General features: G+C 44.4%; 1 protein-coding gene across 4 annotated transcripts in view; it reads right to left on the bottom strand.

Moving 5' to 3' along the window:
- Positions 1-20272, bottom strand: part of CNTNAP2 (contactin associated protein 2) — a 1915205-nt gene that overhangs the window by 188838 nt on the left and 1706095 nt on the right. For all 4 annotated transcript variants that reach the window (XM_032401131.1, XM_032401133.1, XM_032401132.1 and 1 more), the window contains one exon: positions 5614-5850. In XM_032401131.1, coding sequence (XP_032257022.1) covers positions 5614-5850 — 237 coding nt within the window. The remainder of the gene's footprint in view (positions 1-5613; positions 5851-20272) is intronic.

A 20272-nucleotide genomic window follows, 5' to 3' on the forward strand; every position in this document is an offset into this window, starting at 1 on the left:
CTCTCAAATAAATAAATAAATCTCTAAAAAAAAAAAAAAAAGTGGGTATGATGTAATTCTGAAGATGAGGCCAAGTAGAGTTAAACAATTTGCTCAAGGTTACAGGACCCACAATGAGGAAGCTGGATTCAAACCCACATTCAAGTCCATCATCCATTTTCTACGTAGGGATTGAGTTGGCCATGACCAGGTTCTTCTACCACATTAATGATACAGACCGTCAAATGTTAGTCAGTGTCAGGAGACTCATAGAAGAGTAAGAGACTTCCCTGGACCACACTGAGGCAGTGTATGCTCGAGCGACTTTAATGATGCTGGTGCCATCTGTCCACCACTCAGTCGTCCTGGGGCCTTGTTCCCTTTAATTTTGGCCTTTATCTGAGCAACAAACAAGTGTATGTTTGAGAAGTAAACAGAACTCCCTAAACTCAGAAAACAGCTTAAGACTATTTAAAGATATGTATTTTTTCAACTGCAATTCTGGCTTGGCAGATGAAGACGAACATTTTTATAGGAAAAAAAAGTGCAGACAAGTGAATTAGGGGATATTTTTGTGCCTCTTGATAAGTTCTTACTAAGCTTGGTGCAGTGAAGGGATCATAATGAAGAAGTGTTTGCGGCAGCCTGGGTGACAGCTAATTCACATCTCCTCCTTTCATCTACTGTAGATTTCCCTGATTTTGTAGCAATAAACCACTGGAATGTTTTGAAAATTTCAATACAGTCAGACTCAACTACACAGTCAAGGCTTTCAGGCACATTAGGTATTCACTGAATGTTTGTTAAAGAAATGAATCAATAAATAAATACAGCTTACACCTAGATGTTCCCACCCCTCCAAAAAGAGAAAGTCTTTGTTCAGATCTTGTATTCTAAGAAAATGTTGTGATTAATTCTGCATCCAATAAAATTCTGCTTTTTTACTGGATCGCAGTAACTAACAAGCTTTAAGATCAGGGGTTCTGTTTTCAGTTTTATATCAACCTGCATGAAGGACCAAGCCTTGGCGAGAAACAGTACTGCACAGTGGGGAAGAACATGAGTTTTCAGTCAAACCGCCTGCATACCAATCCCAGTCCTCCTCCTTTACTGAGGTAAAGTTGCCACACCCATTCTAGGTCTCGAGTTCCTTCTCTGTAAAATGGGGATGATAATAATGGTACCCACCTCATAGGGTTGTCATGACATTAGGTGATGTTAACATAATTACAGAGCTTAGCACACTGTCCGACACATGATAATTTCTCGGTGAATGTCAGCTGTCTTCACGGTTAACATGCAGGAATTAAGAGGCACTGAAGATTTTTACTTGCAATTGCATTAGTTTGCAGTGGCCACCCCTGCAAAGTACCACAAATTGGGTGGCTTAAGACAACAGAAATTTATTCTCTTACAGTTTTGGGGTGGAAGTTGAAAATTAAGGTGTTATCAGGGCTATACTTCTGAAGGCTCTAGGGGAGGGTCCCTCCTGGCCCCTTCCAGGTTCCGGTGGCCCAGGCCCAGGTGGCTTGGGGCTGCACCACTTCAATCTCTGCCTCTGTCTTCATGTGGACTTCTCCCAGTGTGACTGTGTGTCTGTGTCCTAACCTCTCCTTGTAGGGACACTCTCATTGGATTTAAGGCCACCCCAATCCAGTAGGACCTCGCCTTAATTACATCTGCAAAGACCATGTTTCCAAACAAGGTCACCTTCTAAGGTTCTGGGTGGACATGAATTTGGGGGAGGTGGACACTATTTAACCACTACAGCATTTAATTACAAAAATTAAACAAAGAAATTGTTGTAGCCTCTATAGGTCTGTGATTTTGCCTCTTGCTTAAAAACACAGAGAAGGTACCGAGAGAATTTGCTTCTAATTATGTTGCTAATTTCTGGCTAGAAATAAAAATGAGGTTGATAGTCGTAACATTTTCCAGTGTTTTGGGGTTTGACTAGCGAAGAAGAAATGGGCCTAATGAGCAAAAACTATCATTGGCATGGCCAGGCAACTAGCCATTTGGTCCCCAGTGTAGGTCCCCACTAATCCTGGGGATGACACACCAGACCCACAGCTGAGCCTTCCACACAGGCCAGGGTGTTGCTCTGTTTCTAGAGGCTTCCTCAGCCTCAGCCAATGGGCTGCTAAGGAATTCTGCGGTTGAATGGAGCTGTGTCAGCTGAGTTAATCGCCGCTGGGCAGTGGGCCTGTGAAAAGATGGGCCACCACGGGCTTCTCCGGACCGATGATGTGACTGGCTCTATGTTCTGGTCAGAGGTTTCCAGGCTGCCCTTGTATTCCTTGCAAAACATGAACTCCCCCAGCCAGCGTGCCTATTAATATGCAGGGAGCCCTGGGAGAGCTAACGCCTGAGCTGGTGATCAAATCTTTATAGATTCATTTGAAGAAAGGCACTGGGAACCTCCTTGATGAGAGGCTAGAGGAAGGCAGAAAGATGTTTCTCGCGTATATAGATTTGCTGGCAGGGGATCGTGAGTCAAGGTGCATCCTCTACGAAGCAAAAGAGAGTCATCAGGTGGGACCTGTGTGAGTCCAGCCCTGTCCCCCTGAGCTTAATGAAGTGGCAGCACATGGTACTTTGATTTACAAATGCAACCATATATTCATTCGAGAGAGAGAAACAGGGGAAGTAGGTAGGGAGTATGGAAGGATAGAGACAGAGATAGATGTTGAGATAGTGTGTGCTCCTGGGGTGTGGGGGACGGAGACTGAGAGAGAGTCGGGGAAGGAGACAGATGGAGATGGAGGCAGTGAGGACAGAGAGAGGGAAGAGGGAAAGAAACGAGGGAGGGCAGGAAAAGAGAGAGAGATCGAAACAGAGAATTTAGATAGTGTGTGCCACCATCCCCCTGATGACCTAATACCAGGGGAGACGCCTGGCTGATTTGCTCCCTTGGGCTACACTGGGTCCTTGCCTGTCCTAGTGTGTGCCTTGCACGTGGCTGAGTGTGATGCAAATGTCTTAAGGTTTTTATTTTCATACAATTTGGCCCCAACATGGCAATCCCTCCTCCAGGGCTCGCATGAAGGATGAAAAATTGAGCTCTGTTAAATGCAGAGAGATGGAATTTTCCAGGCTAATTTAATTTTATGCAATTTTCACCTGAGACGCTACTCCATTCCAGATAGTATGGTCAGGTGGTATAGGATCTCTGGTTCATAACTAGACATCTTCTAAACAGAGACAGTTGAACCTTGAATGCCAGGGGTAAGAACTCTGCCTCTTAGTACTGTTCTTCCCCAAAAGAGGAACAAATGAGGAAGCCAGAGGTAATACGCTATTGTATAAAGAGTAGAAAATATAGTAAAAGAGAAATGAAAGTAAATACTGGTGTTTTTACCTCCCCTAGAAATGATGGCAGTCAATATTTTGGTGCATTTTCTCATAGTTTGCTTTCCTCGTGTGTATGCGTGTGCGTGTGTGTGTGTGTTGCACACGCACGTGTCTGATTTTGTGTAATCAAGGTGTCCCTGGTATAGCGGGACCTGCTTCATTCACTTAGCAAAATGTCGTGAACACTTTCCACATCTACAAGCACAGACCTGTACGTACCATTGATAGGACGGCACACGAAGGATTTTCACAAACTCATTCTTTGGCAGATGATGCGGCCGCTTTTTCTAAGAGGCTGGTTTTTTTGGGTGCAGCCCCGCTATGAGGGTGTGGTCACAGGAGACCCTAGGAGGGTCTCTACCTAGAACAGAGGGGGCACCTGGCTGGAGGCCTCACTGGGCACATCCCTGGCCCAGGAAGGAGCTTGCAGACGAAGCTTTCCTGGACAGCTTCGGGATTCCTTTCAACCAGAACTACCATCATTCTCCCCAAGTCAAGAGGATACTTATGTGGACTCAGAGGGATGCCCACAAATACTTTCCCAATATGTTTTGCAGTTTTTAATTTTTTTTTTTTGTTAAAGCCACAGATTGAGTCAAATGTAAACTCATCCAGGTAAACAGATATTTAGAGAATATTTAGGTGACTTTTGTGTAAACTCTTTGAAATAATGTCATGGGAAACACACAAGCTTCATTTAACTTTATCTCTAACATTGGCCAAGCTGAAGGGTATAGACCCCTGCCTTTCTATTTGTGAATATTGCCCATTAACCCCTGGAAGCTTTGTATGAGCCACTATGTTTAACCCAACTCTACAGGGATCATGATTTTCTTTAGATTGGACCTTCTGTAGTGGAATCTCTCAAGCATTAGGACTGACTTGATTGCATTCAGACATCTCTTTGGCAATGGAATGACTGCATTACATGAGCATCGCGCACAATGAATGGTAATTGTGAGACTGTCATTTCTACAAGTGCAAAATTAATGTGTTCTGCAAACCCATCCCATTGTGTGCTACAGGAAAATCCTGGAACCATGTTGTTCCGAGCAGAAAAAAGCCCTGTAATAGGGCCGTTAATGTGGTACGGTATTATTCAGCAATGGTGTTCCTTTCCACCTCTGTTGTTGTCTCACGCTCATTCTTCAAGCCCTGCCTGACCTCATTTGTATGCTCATATTGCAGCCTGGCCAGACAGTAGCCTGGATGTACAGAGAATGTTATGGAACAATTCCTCCTTCTGTGCGGCATCTTGTGTGAATAATGTCAGCATAAACCACTCTCCATGTATTCATGAGAGTATGAATAGGCTACTTACGTAAAGCTGCTTATTAAGAGATATACCAGCCATTTACACAAACTTTACCCAAATACTATACATTCATTGAGAAAGAAAAGAGTGATTTACATGCATGTCAGTGGTAGCTTAGGAAAAGCCCTGCTCTGCTGCGCTCCATCCCTCTTGTTTACATATGGGAAATGAAGCCACGGACCAGTTGAGTGCATCTCTTCCAGTCACGTGGGATCACAGGGTGGATCTTGAATGACAACATGCATATGCATTGGGCTCCCGTAGTCTGCTGATTGGCTCTGCAGAATTTTTTAGGGATTAAAGGACTCATCTGAGCCTGAAAGGATGAACTAGTAACAGGTGCTCTAAGCCAGCTGATTAGATGTGGAATCTCACTACGCCTGCCGTTGGGCTAAGGCCGAGGACCACTCAGAGAGGCATCCTGTATAAGGACAGTAATAATGATAGCGACAATAACTGGCCAGACAGGTTTCCCTGTGAGCCCGGCTCGAGCCCAGTCTCTCGACAGCAACTAGGGGCGGGGTGGGCGTCTGGACTGCTGGGCTCCCCTGATGGATTCATGGAGCGCTCCATCAGTCTGCGAGCATGCTGACTCCTCCTGGCCTCCCTTAGTGGGAGGGTCAGGCCTGAGTCCCCTTTCAGAGGCCCCTTACGTTGTCACTCATATCAAGGTGTGACGTGGCTATTTGCTCTGGAATATTCTAGTCAGTGCACAGTCTGCTGGGATTTGGGTGAAATTCCACACACACACACACACACACACACACACCCCAGAGCTTCTCTCATCTTAGTGAATGACAGAGCTCAGGGGATGATTTAGGAGACTTCCTACCTAAGGTGGGAGTGAATTCTGAACACCTTAGTCTCAGAACAGAGCACACGGGGGACAGGTGCAGAATCACGGCATAGATGACTTGGGCGTAAAGAGAGGTGTGAGAACGCCACGGAAACGGGCTCTGCCTTACCTTTGTTGCAAAATGTGCCATCGTAGGCCGTGTGGGAGCAGTCACAGGAGTAGCCGTGGTATTTCTCTAGACACCTGCCTCCGTTCTCACAGTTGGCCCCGTAGCTGGTGCAGTGGCCTGAGCACCCGGATTTGAACCCGGACGTGACCTTCGCTCTTTCCTCCAGGTCCAGCGTCACGCCGTTCATCCTCAGGGAGCGGATGCAGCCAAGGAAGCCCTGCTGGCCCCCGGCGCCACCTGTGAATGACAGAAAGCACGGGGCTCTGCTGTGGTCCCCGGGCCTGTTCATCGCACCCGGACCCGTGGTGGCAGGGGAGGAGGCCGCGAAGTGCCACCAGCACTCTCGCTTTCGAGCGGGCCCTGCCTCATAGAAAAGCTTGAAGCTTTCCCCCCTTTGGCCATAATGTCTAATTAAAAGAGGCTGTCTTCGGAGAAGCCATACATTTGCTACCGAAATAAAAATGTTTGGAGATCCACAAAAATTATGTACGCTGTTTTGGAAGTCTAATCTTGTTTCCTAAAGAAGTTTATATAAATCTCTAGGTTTTTGTTGTTGTTGTTGTTGTTGTTGTTGTTTAATCCCATGGCATTCACTTCCATAGCATCAAAGCTATGGGATAGTGGCCAGCCACTATCCCATAGCATTTGATCAAAGCTATGGGATAGTGGCTGGCAGAAGAAGCTATTAAAAGCCTATTGACCACTCCATTTGAAGCTATTGAAAGAAATATACAAAGGCAGAGAAACATGAATATATTAGCATAGTTAACAAGTCAATTAGTTGGAAAGCATAAATCCATTTGAAATGTGATTGTACATCCCAGTTCTTGTCTTAGGAAATACTTCACTTTGAAGTTCACATGAAGGGTTCCTGGGCGTCTCGTCCAGGGTGGGCAGAAGTTGGAATTGATAATTTTACACAGAAGTCAGCCACACCACATGGATTACCAGCTCAGGTTAGATTTTACTGCTTTTTGCCTAAATGCCATTGCAAGACATACAGCACAACGAGCAAGTTCTCTGTGATTTTTCTAAGTTACAGAGTTAGAGGTTCATGAGCATGAAAATATTAAAATATTCCTAGCAAATTTCACAGAAAGATTCATTGGAGCATTATATCACAAGTGAATTTAATTATCTCTGTAATAATCTTGGCTATGACCTTTTTAAGCAGCTGGTACGGAAGGACGAACTCAAGTTTATATACATGTCTGTGTGTTAGGGTAACAAACTTTTCTGGAAATTAAATGTGTGGTCGTTAAAATTATTAAAAGAAATAACTGCTGGGGATTTAGCAAAAAATACTGTTAATAAAAGTTACTTTTTTATGAGGGCTATGTAGTAGGTACTCCACTAAGCACCTTACCTAAATGTTATTCACCCGATTCTCACAACAGCCTGGCGAGGAGGCATTGTTATAATTACCCTCATTGTACAGATGAGGAGGCTGAGGCTCGGGGAAGCTCTGAGGTTTGTGCAAGGAGTCGTAGCTCCAAAGTGGCGAAGTTGTGCTAGTTCCTATTTTCAAGTGTATGGTGTTAAACTCTGTCCTGTGTTGACTTCAGGGTCAGGGCCTCCATCGATGCACATGTTTCTGAGATAGAGGTCTGGATGTCTTTAAAAATGGAGTGGTCAATAGCTTTGTCAGTGTTTGGGTGAGACCCGTAGCTGGGGATGGATTCTGATCACTTATTCGGGTCCATTGAGAAAAAGCACACAATGGAGCAGACTCATCAGACAGGGCTGGTGGATCACAGGCTCTAGTCGCAGAGATGGATTCATTTGCTTATGTGTGTAAGTCCTCAGCTGTGAAATGGCAGCTGTTATCTTTATAAACCCAAGCCTTGCATTCTCTCGTGGAGTCATACATAGGTTTGAATGATGATTCTCCAGGGATTATTATTTATTATCAAATAAAATAATTGCATAGAGGATTAATTGAAGGGAGTCCAGTGCCCTTTTTGATCAAAGCTATGGGATAGTGGCTGGCAGAAGAAGCTATTAAAAACAACCACTTTGAAGGATTTCCCATTCTGCAGTCTGCTCGTCAGCTCAGCTTTGTACACCTCTGTGCTGAAGAGCATTTGGGCCTTTGCTATGATTTGGAAGAATTTCAATCCATTAGTCACTCTTTGTGTGTTAAAATTTCAATTTGGCGTCTATCATTTTAGTGACCATGGCTTTTGCTCTTGCAATAAGGACTTTCCAAAGGGCCTTCTGTTCAATAAATCCCCAGCCCTTCATATTTTTGTCACTAGTCAATTAAAACAATTATATCCTACCAAAATACGCTGAAATTTTTAAATCATTGTTTTTAGATATCTCCCGCTCCCTCTTTTTCCCTATTACAAATATAATAGTTTCTCATTGTGGAAACCATAAACACACTGATAAGCAAAATGAAAAAGAATCTCTTAACGCTACGCAGATATAACTACTTTTACTTTCAGCAAACAGCTTTTTCTACTTTTTCTACCAGATTTTATTTATTTATTTGACAGAGAGAGAGAGTACAAGCAGGGGGTGCAGCAGGTCGGGGGGAGAGGGAGAAGCAGACTCCCCGCTGAGCAGGGAGCCCAACGACCTGGGGCCCTATCCCAGGACCTCAGCATTATGACCTGAGCCGAAGGCAGATGCTTAATGACTGAGCTACCCAGGCGCCCCTGAAGAAGAGATTTTTAAAAGACTAAGTAAAGGTTAATAAGACAAAAAACCTGAAGATTTTAAAAGGTCCAACTGGCAGAGCAAATAAATCGAGGTTAGATCATATTTTTACTATATCATTAAGGCAAACAGATATTTGTATGCACTTCACTATTTATGTATATAGGCCTCATTCTACAAGGGGTTAGAGGGGGTAGATTTTTCTGCCTGTCTTTGATTCTTTCTGGTCTTGGTCTTCCTGAGGCTCTACGCCTCTCAGTCTTCCTTCCTGCCTCTGGGTCTGTGTATCTCTCCCCGCCAGCACTGTTTGGCTGTTCAGGGTTAGTTGTGTGGCTTTCCTCAAGGCCCTTCATCTCCCTCAACATCAGGCTTTCCTATCCATATAAAGGGGGTTTCAACTAGATTCTGTCTCCGGTTCCTTCCAGCTCTAAATTAGTCTGGTTCAAGATGTACAACCTCTCCCTCTGTGCTTACGTGTCTCCGTCTCTATATTTCAGTAAATTACTCTCAATTTCTCCTAAATCTACTTCTCTGCACTGTTGCCTGACCCTCCCTCCTCCCCTCCTTCTGTTAATTGACCATAAAATATGACTGTGGTCTAATTTTTAGTTGTTGCATTCATTAAATAAAGTTTTGTACTCCCTTTTCTTAATTTATAAAGCAGGTAAATGGCATTTCATTTCTCTCTCTCTATAAAAGAAAACGAAATAAACTATGCTCTTTTCTTGCTGAGATGGCCTCTGATTTATTAAATGGGTCAGTGAGCTGGAAAGTACTTTTTACTGATTTAGTCGATATGAAGAAAAATCTTTTGTCCTGAAAATGGTCATTATATGTTATGCAAAAGACGTTAATGCACTAGAACCGGTGATAATTACTTGAGTTCAACTCATGTGCTCTATAGGAATCCTTCTTGGTGACAAATGTCACAAGTTTAAATTGTAGGTCTGCAAGCAAAAATGCTGCTTCACCTTTGCTAATTAAAAAATCAACACATTGTCATTGGAGAGAGTCCCCTGCCATGCAGGGCTCCACACACATTAGTCAGACCCGTGATAATTATCCAAGGTGAGATGTGGGTTTCATTTGTAAATCATTTTTCATGGGAAATGCTCTTCAAGTATTGCAATTAAAGATTAATTATGGGAAGGCTGTATCTACCCATGATGAATAATACAACCACCGAATGCACAGAAGATTGGGGCAAAAGAATCAGGTATTAAATTAAACAAAACAAGTGAAAATAATGATCAAGAGGACTCCTAAAACATACAGCGTCCTCAAACTCAGAGCTTAGTCATTTTCTAAGGAGCTAAGTGGGATTCCAGACCACCTTTGCCCAGACAGACTGGCCATTCATTCACCACAGAAAGGAATCACACCAAAGCTTACACATGTGAAATCTAATGCATCCTTTCAGTAATTATTTATTTCATGTCTGTTATGAGCCAGACCTTGTCTAGACGTTCAGAAGGTCTTTAGAGAGTCTTTGCCCGTGTACAGCTTATATTCTTGCAGAGGCGAAGGGAGAATTTAATAATAAACTCAATAAGCAGGTGAAGTCCATCCTGTGTTACAAGGTTATGTGCACTATGAGAAGAAGTCAGGTGGGGTTAAGTGGACTCAGGAATGGGAGCGGTGTGGGGGCGGTCATAGGATAGATCCCACTGAAAGGCTGATGGGAAGAGTATCCAAGAGCATATCCCTGGGAAGAGGGCTTCAGGATAAAGAGGCAAGGGGGAGCTGCCTGCAGGTCGGGGAGGCAGGTGGGAGGGGAAGGAGGAGTAAGATGGGGAGTTGCTGCAAGGTGCTCAGAAACGCAAAGCCACTGACCAGTTCATGTGTGCCAGGTGCTGGGAAAGGCGGAGCTAAAAAGACAGAGGAGACCTACTTCTTGCCTGCATGTTAATGCAAATGTACTAACAGTACACTATGGTGCTAGGCGCAGTGTGACTCACGAGAGGCAGCGAACAGGGGTGAGGAACGCACGAGCGGTGGTCACAAAGATCTACTTTTGTATATTGGCTTTGCTGCTCACCACCTGAGTGATCATCCCAGCTCCTCTCGGGCCTCAGTCTGTGTGTGAAATTAGCACAAAAATATGCACCTTGCGGGGTCATATTAATAACAGGTGGTAATACATCTCTTTGCGGTAATGCTCAGTTAATGGTAGCTGCCATTATTGCTATTATTTGTTATCAACAAAATTCTACAGAAGTACAGACTTGGAATCAATTAAGTATGGCTGAGATGAGTGTACTTGTGTCCCCGAGGTATCATGAGTGTTAGGGAATGCACTGTGCTGCCCCCAAATTCCTCTGTTGAAGACTAACCCCCAGTGTGACCGTATACCAAGCCTTTAAAGAGGTAATTGAGGTTAAATGAAGTCCTGAGGGTGGGCTCTAATGTAATAGGACTGGTGTTCTTCATAAGAGGAAGAGACACCAGGGATGTGGGCACACAGAAAAATGGCCGTGTGAGGTCACAGCGAGAAGCAGCAGTCTACAAGGCTAGGAGTGTGGCCTCAGGAGAAACCAACCCTGGCATCTTGATCATGGACTTCTGGCTTCCAGAACTGTGAGAAGTCAATATCTGTTGGTGGTATTTTGTGATGGGAGCCTGAGCAGGCTAATACAAGGAGTGAAGGGTTGACACTGAGCGTGGGCTGGAACAGGCCTGCCTGAGTCAATGCCTTTTTTAACTGCACTCTTTGCCTGGAAGGTATGGGATTAGGATGGCTGTTTTCTCTTTCTCGTCTGCTGTATGGGACCGTATCTGGATTTGGGGAGCTACAAGCTGGCTTGAAGGCCCTGAACCTCTGATGGTATAAAAAACTGGTGGGAAAGAGAACCATGACTCATCTGTGTCCAGGTGACCCACGCAGACCATTCCTGGCCTGTGCAGGTGAGCGGGCAAACACAACGATGTGCTTGGGTAGGCTGGGCCTCCCTAGCTGTAGATGCTGAACTTGCTGTATCTCCTGTTCTATATGTTACCATGATCTTTTAGGTCTTGACTGTCAACCTGAACCCATAAAAAAACACCCCTGCAGTACAGGTGTGTAAAATAAAACCCCATTATCTGGTTAAGATGAGAACCTCAGAATGGCGAAGATTTTTCAGTAGTGGAGGGTTGGATCACATTATTCGGTGCAGCTGAATGACTGACAAGTACTGATCAGGAATGCCTATGTCAGCTAGATATTGGAGGGCATATATGAAAAAGCTTTTACATACTCAGAGAGCTGGGGTCTGGAGAATTGCTTTCTCAGATAATGCTCATGAGTACTCATTCATAACTTCATTCAATAGAACAGATTTTTTTTAAAAGTTCATTATCACTGCATGGATTTTCTTATATGTCCTCAGAGCAAAGGACATACAGAATCTGTGAATCCAAACTATTGAAACTAGAAGTAGACTTCAAAATAGAGGCTGAGGTAATACTGGGTTTCTGATAGCGCAGAACACTCCTATGCGTCTCAACGTGAATTGCTCTGTGATGGGGATTCTGGAGGCCATGGTGGCAGGGCAAGCATAATAAATTACTAGCTATTTCAGAAGCTAGTATTAACTGAATACTAGCTGCACCAGGGATTGTTCCAAACTTTATATGTTCTAACTCTGAGAGATAATTATTATCTTCCCTTTACAGGTGAAGAAGAGTGGACCAAGAGAGTGGATTTGCCCAGTGTTCCACAGCCAGGAAGTGGCCACTGGCCATAATTCCCTCCCAGGCTATCAGGCTATTAAACTTACACTCTCGCTACAGCTGCCATCTTGATTTTCGGGGCTTGCATCATTGAGACTCTTCTCTGACATATAATATGTTTCTAGGCATTGCTGTGCTTAAAGTGGAAAATGCCGACAGAATGATTAATATCTGAGCTAAGTCATTCACCCTTGGCAGAATTCTGTCCCTGGAGCCGTAAGGATGGCTGTTCAGAGACAGGAATACATATGCCCAAACTGACCTTGAGGTCAACAGAGAGGAGACACTTCTTTGATGCTATTATTGAAATGATATTATTTCTTGGTGCAAAAGCTTAACTGCAACTTTACAATCAAAGCAGTTACCGGGCTTAGCCCTGCATGGTGGGTGGTTGGTCATCCCCTAGATCTGGTGAGACGGTGCTGCTTCAGAGGGTGGCTCTCTGCAGTGAGTCTCACGGTTCCAAGTCCCTTACAAAAGTGGAGGCAGAGAGAGAAGACAGTGCTAAGCCACCAAATCCTAGCCTGATCCAAACGTTAAAGTATAAACAGTCCCTTAGCAGATTTCACCGCAAACCCAAATTTCAAATCCATCAGCTGGGAACTCTGTCTAAATATTTCTTTTACAAATATCTGTATGTTATTGTTCCTATTATGTGTCCCACTGGTGACTCCTGCTCATCTTTGGAGCAAAATAAACATCTTCTTTCTGTTGATTTTAACATATCCTGTGTTCTCTCTCTGCCACACACACACACACACACACACACACCTGTGTTCTCTCTCTGCCACACACACACACACACACACACCACACGAGGTCAGGAACCTGACCCAGGCTGATTCACCTATTTCTCTGTCTTCATTATCGGTCTTCAAGTCTTTATTATATAACAGCCAGATCCAGTCTCCTTCATCTAGAGTCAAGAACCCCCAGTGCTGCTTCTACCTGTCACCTCATTCTCCCACTCTCAGCCTGCAGACTCAAAACAAGCCATTGCAGATGTTAGTCCCAGGTCAAGGCTGGATTTATGGAGCTGGGAGGGATCAGCATGGCTCTGATCACCAGCCTTGCAGGATGTAGGGGCTTTCCAAGACACTAGGGTGGAGGAAAAGAGGAGGAGCTTGGGGATGGAGAGGGAAGGGAAGAGAGGAGGTAGCAGAGAGGCTAGGAACGGAATATGGCGCGTTTTGAGGTCAGGATTGCAAGGAGGGCATAGTTATGAATGTTAAATAATACCAGGATGTCAAGGAAAACAGGTAAACAGCGAAAGGCTATATGATCTGATTATTTTGGTGTAGCAGCGAGGGAACACATAGGGGGAGAGCAGCTTTAATGAGTAAAGATACACCACTGGTTTAAGACTCAATTACAGCAGAAGCTGGGTGTCCCTGTCTGGCTGGGAGGGAGGCATTTTGAAGTCGTGTGTGGGGACACGAGAGACACCTGGAGGTAGGAACAGGAAGGGGTTGAGGTGGATGGCAGTTGCTACTAGCAGTTCCACACCGTGAGATGAGAGTTTTCTCCTCACCCTTAACTCTCCTTGAGGAGCACAGCCCAGGGCATGAGCATTAGCTTCTCCCCTCAGGCAGACAAGAGAGGAGAATGCATTTTGTAATCTCAAGGGAAGGAACAGGAGCTTGTAGGGAAAAGTGGCAAGGCCTCTGAGGAAAGCCAACACGACAGAGGAAGGACTCCTGTCTCAGGAGAGGTGGAACTGAGGGGAGCAGGCCCACAGGACTCAACATAATTGACATCTTCATTACTGGGCTGACATGAAACAGCGGCAAGATTAGCCTAATGATTCCTCCATGGTATTGGAAACATGGGGTGATGACAAACTATGATGAAGAAGGATTGGTTGGAGATGTTGAGAATTAAAAAACTATAATTGTTGAAATGAAGATTTCCAAGGATGGGTTGAAGAACAGACCAGATAGAGCAGAAGAACATTTTAGGGGGTTGAAATATTGGGTCAGTAAACCCTCCCCAAAGGTGACAGGAAAGACTAAAGAGGTTCCATAAGAGACTCTTAATCTCAGGAGACAAACTGAAGGTTGCTGGAGTGGAGAGGGGTGGGAGGGATGGGATGGCTGGGTGATGGACATTGGGGACGGTATGTGCTATGGTGAGCACTATGAATTGTGTAAGACTGTTGAATCATAGACCTGTACCCCTGAAACAAATAATACATTGTATGTTAAAAAAAAAAGAATGAAGGAAAAGTTAAGAACTAAAGTTAGTAACTTCATAAGAAGAGAGTAACTTGGGGGAAGGAACTATTTGAAGAAATAATGACTCAGAATATTCTAGAATAAATATTAGACTTTAGAATGAAGAGGCTCCTAAAATACTAAACAGAGTAGACCAAGAAAAAACCCCACACCTATACCTATGCTGTGATTCTTAACCCGAGGCCCCAAATTTCAGGTGTTCATCTACGGGAGTCTGGAGGCTGGAGAACGGGATGGGAAACACCTTCCGAGTTCAAAATTTTCACTAGTCTCTAAATGAAATTTAGCATTTTCTTCAATTAGGACCGTAGGGAAAATCGCAGCAGGATTAGCAGTATCTGTGTCACTGCTGCTGATAGAAAATCATAGATATATTCCTATTATAGTTACAGATTTTTTGAAGCATCATTTATGGTCATGATGAACTTGAACTCAAGGTAGTTATTAGACTTGATGCTAGCCAGGTCTTGTTATTTATAGCACTTGTATCACTATTGTATCATTAATTTGCTGTTTTAAATGTTTGATAACTTTATTTCAATATATTTGGTTTCTTTTGTAACTTGGCATATTTTATGTTATTCATATAAAACATCATTCTGAGAAGAGGGACACAGGCTTTAGCAGACCAGCCCCCAAAAGGCTAGGGGTGCTGCATTACGGGTTAAGAAACACTAAAGGAGAAGAAAGAGAAGTTCAGTAATAAGGATGTAACTCGTGTCTAACTTCTCAATAGCAACGCTGCCAATAAAAGACAGTCTCTTGAGAGCGTTGACTTAAATATGGCGACCAGTGAAGATATTTGTAAACACGTGAGTCTTGGAAGGATTCACCTATGCAGTCTTTCTTAGACAAAATTGCCCTCGAGTAAAAGGGGAAATGAATCCAACAGGTAATAAGATATGGGAAATAAGAGTAGATAAAGAGAAAAACTTAGTAAATACAATTAAAATAAGTACGCAATTAAAACTATAAATGCTATCACCACAGCAGGCCGTCAGGTGGGGAAGGAGGTCAGAGTGTTCTTGTTTTTTTGTCTCATTCAGAACAGAGATACTGATTTGTTTTTGTGGATGACAGAGAAAAAAAGCGTAAGTATGAGTCTTATAAGTTAGGGATAGCCACCAGAGGAATGAGAGTATAAATGTGTAACTTTCAAATCAGTAGAGTAATGGTTCAGTTCAATCAATGTAAAGTAGATGGGGGTGAGTGGGCAGGCAAACAAGTAAACAAAGCACAGTAAATCGAAAACGTAGGTAAGATGCAGAAATCGTCCCTGAAATAACCCTCGTTACAATAAATGAAGAACAAGACAGAGATTCTCAAATTAGATTTTTACGAGATTCAGCATTAGGATATCTGAGATACTTTTATTTTTATTTATTTATTTATTATTTTTTTAAGATTTTATTTATTTGCGAGAGAGAGAATGAGAGACAGAGAGCATGAGAGGGAGGAGGGTCAGAGGGAGAAGCAGACTCCCCGCTGAGCAGGGAGCCCGATGCGGGACTCGATCCAGGGACTCCAGGATCATGACCTGAGCCGAAGGCAGTCGCTTAACCAACTGAGCCGCCCAGGCGCCCCTGAGATACTTTTAAATAAAAGGGTACAAACACCTGTACAAAGCACCAGAAAAATATTAATTACAACAGGGACACTGCAGTAGTTTGAAAAACAGAGATAAAGCTGTGGGATGGAAAACATCATAAGGACTAAAGATACAATACATCGAAAAGGTCATGGACACATTTAACTAGCCAAATGGCCTCAAATTATACAGAGCTCCCTATGATAGGTTATTGACAGAAATAGAGAATTCAACCAATTAAGCTTGAAGTTTACACTCAGAAACTGAGGAGGTAAGCAGTACTTGCTGAAATTAAGTATGTATATACCCTAGGATTCAGTAATTCTCCTGGACACACACATACACACACACACACACACACACACAGAGGAGGAACCCTCGAACAACAGGGAGACGTGCATAAACATTCACGGAATGGTGTGGTAGCAGAGTTTGGGGAATTCAGGTATTCATCTTTAGGGGACGGAATAAATAAAGTGTCGGCACACACATAATGGAACACTATACACACAGAATTCACAGAGCTATACAAATACATCTTAAAAACATAGGCTGAGCGAAAGAGTAAGAAACAGGCGAGATCTGTAGTACAATGTCATTTGTATAAATTATGACACGTGAAAGGCAATACTACAAAGTTTCCAGAACGTACATATATTTTGAACAGATATATAGAGAGTGGGGCTGGGAGGCCATACATAAAATACACTCGAGTGGGTGCCAGCGATGGGGAGAGAATGGAGTTGAGAATTGGGAAGAAAGATGAAACCTAAGATAGTGAAATTAAAATGAATGAGGAACACCACCAGGATGTGACAACGGGACCAGGAGGTGAAGAGTGGGGCCTGAGCGATCCTGCCCAGCAGGACCGCGACAGCGGGGCTGATGGAGGAAGGGAGGGGAGAATGAAGTATCAAAGGGGCAACTGTGCTGGCTCAGGCTAGTGAACTGGGGTGTTGTCTCGCGTCCTCAGGGAATCATGGGGGGGTGGGCAGTGGGGCTGCGAGCGCCCATCCCTTCCCCAATATTTGTGTCATGATACTAATCTCTTTTATTACAATCTTTTTCTGTGTGACAGTTGCCATTTATTCTCATGAACTTTAGTTCAGTCCTTAATGAAAGAATCAAAAATGTATATGTGAAATGGCAAATCTGTTGAAAAAAAATCTTCCACGCCGATGGCAAACCAGGTGCCTTTACATTAAAACAGCTTCACTGGATCAGACCGCGCCAGGGGTCATGAGAAAACTGGGATGAAGACCACAGAGTCCCTGAAGAGGCACATGAACTATTGTACACAGAAGGTGAACAATTGGATTGGCTCTTTTCTTAGGTCCGAAATCTCTCTAAACGCGTCCACACACGTGACCTCTGCCTAAGGAAAGTGGCTCAGCACCTGGAAAAGAGGCTGTTAACTGGCTACCTTGTGAAGTTCCAGAAGAGGTTAAGAGTATAGTGTCCATCTGCTTACGTTGGGAGTGTAAGAAAACAAGGTAAAAATAGTGGCTATCACAACTTACTTAAAATGTTAAAACTCTAACTGTAAAATCGAGAGCCGGGATTGTAAAAGCTAATAAGATTTGCCCACTAAAGGGCCAGGGTAGGAAAATATATGGTGGCTGCCAGTGTGTGACTTCACCTGTGGTGGGGCGGGGCAGAGGCTGTTCTACTGAGAGGAGCAGAGACTCAGACGTGGCCTGGAGGCGGAGCTTGGTGGAAGGTGCGGTTGGATTAAGACAAGAGTAAGTGTCGGTGATCCTCATGGTGAGCAGCTGTAAGGGCCCATGGAGCAGCTTCTGTGTTCTATTTGCCCTTTTGCTTCGTAGACAGTTTGTTGATTTCAGCCAGTGATATTTATACGAGATCTTACCTAGCAAATCATTTTATTTTTATTATTTTTACCCACGGCTGTGGTTTCCAACCACGCCATGATGCCTTCTCTCTGGCTGGGGGAGAACCAGGGGACTGGTTATGAGGGTCAAGGGAGAACCTCTTTGCATCAGGGTCCTAGCTAGCATCTCAGCTACTGCCAGACAGGCAAGGCCTCCACTTGAAAGGAGAATGAAAACTATATTTAGGGCCTACACTGCTCTGAGATACTATCTTTCATAATATTCTGAGACTCTGTCTCCTCTCTCTCTCTTTTTTTTTTTTTTTTCCTGGCTTCTGTCATCCTTGATTTCAGTCTGTGGTACCTAGTGAAAAAGGTACTTCCAAAGATGGCAACATGACTATTAACTCAGAGAAGTAACAAACACTATACCATTCACTTACTCAGCAAATATTCACTGGGCACCCACTGCAGCATTATTCTAGGTCTCTGTTGTCATGTAGCCTATCTTCTAGGGCAAGGACACAAAAAGAAATGAAAATATCACAAGTTCTGAGGAGAATGTAAAATGGGAAGTGACTGGTGACGTCAGGTTGAGTGGTCAGAGAAGGCCTCCCTGAGAAGGTAGCTGAAGCTGAGGCATGAAGGACAAGAAGGAGCTGGCCTCTTCGGTGTCTGCGGAGGTATTTCAGGCAGAAGGAACAGCCAGTGCAAATGCTCTAGAGCAGGAATAAGCTTGGTGTGTCCATGGCACATACCCAAACTGTGCAGAACAGCTAGGAGACTTGCTGCAACGGTCCAAACAAGAAACAACCATGGCTTTGACTCGGGTAGGACTCGTGGTAATGGAGAGCAGTGGACCCATCTCAGGGACAGTCTAGAGGTAGAGTCACAAGACTTACTACTGATGGGCAGTGATGAGGGAAAGAGAAGAATCAAGGGTAATTCCAAATTTTGGGCTCAAGCAAAAATGGGTAGGTGGTGAGGTCATTTACTGAGATGGGAAGTTTGGGGGAAGAACAGGTTTGGGGTAGGCATTAAGAGCCTGCCATGTTTTCTCTGAGATGCCCATTAGACATCCAAGCTGAGATGCTAAGTAGACAGTTGGATCAATGGATGCAGAATTCCTGAGAGAAGTGAAGCCTGGAAATTTCGATTTAAGAGCCATTGGTCCAGAGATAGTATTGGATGCCACTGGACTGGATAAGATCACCTGGGGAAATGGATGGGTGGAGAAGAGAGGAAGGTTCTATGACGCTTCAACATCTAGGCCATGGAGAGGAAGAGAACTCACAGGAGAGACTAAGTCATGGCAAGCAAAAGGCGGGAGGAAAAGTGGGTGAGCACTGCCATGGAACCCAAGAGAAGAAAGTATCTCATGAAGGACAGTGGGTGGGATGCTGCCGGTGAAACCTTGCCCTGTAGGGTTAATGAAGTTGAAAGTAGCAAAAAGTTTCAAGCTTGTTTTTCAGAGAACTGTTTCCTCCTCATCAGTTGCGCCATCTTTCAGTCCCCACTAACAAACCTACTAGCTGTCTCTGCAGAAACCCTGGACTCAAGGTCAGGCAATATGGTTCCAGCCTGCGAACAAGCAAAGCCCTGCTTTCCTTACCTGAGATAATGAGCCCAAGACCCTGTCCCATTTATACTGGCTCTTGGAGCATGCTCATAGCTCCTTCTCTTTGTCCTAAGATTACCTCTTGATGTCGTTAGAGTTGGCAATTAGTTAGGTTCTAACAGGATACCTGGAGGCCAGCTATGGGGAAAGTCAGAAGCCTGTCCTGGCAGCACCTCCACAAGAAGCCAGATCAAACCAGGCAGGTCAAAGATGGCGGGTGCCATGACCGGAAACCCCTGACCAAATCAGGAAGAAAAGGCACAAAACTGTTGCCAAGAAATCCCCACCCCAAGTAATGAATATTCCACTCCCTAGTTAACAGCTGTCAATAAAAGACAGAAACCCAAGGCGCCCAGCTCTCTCCTTGGAGCTCTCCTGCTCTCACATCTTGGGAGCATACTTTCACTTTACTAAGCTTTCCCACTTGTGTTGCTGGTCTGCTGTGTTGGGTGTCTGTCCTTGAATTCTTTCTCGTGAAAAGACCAAGAGCCTTTGGTGACATCTTTGGGATGGTCTGGGGCAAGGCCTCAGGGCTCGGGGTCTTCCCAGTTCACCAGGCAAGAGTCAGGGGCTGAATTTTGCCTCATTCTTTCTTTCTTTCTTTCTTTAAGATTTTATTTATTTATTTGTCAGAGAGAGAGAGCAAGAGAGCACAAGCAGGGGGAGAGCAGACAGAGGGAGCAGGCTCCCCGCTGAGCAAGGAGCCCGATGTGGGACTCGATCTCAGGACCCTGGGATCACGACCCCAGCCGAAGGCAGACACCCAACCGACTGAGCCTCCCAGGCATCCCTGCCTCATTCTGATGTTAAGTCTCCACCCCATGCTGAACACGGGATGTATGTTACATGTATGTCACTCAGTGTACATGCCCCATCTTTCCTCATGAATAGTCCTAAATTGCCCTGCCCTTTCCAGCAATGTGTGTGTAATCTCAACCCCTCCGATTATAAAAACGGTTCCCTCCCCCTCTGGGGAGGTGGATTTGAGGCTTGTCTCCTCATGTCTCCTCATT

The sequence above is a fragment of the Phoca vitulina genome, unplaced genomic scaffold (assembly GCF_004348235.1).
Source record: "Phoca vitulina isolate PV1807 unplaced genomic scaffold, GSC_HSeal_1.0 scaffold4, whole genome shotgun sequence".
NCBI classification, from domain to species: domain Eukaryota; kingdom Metazoa; phylum Chordata; class Mammalia; order Carnivora; family Phocidae; genus Phoca; species Phoca vitulina.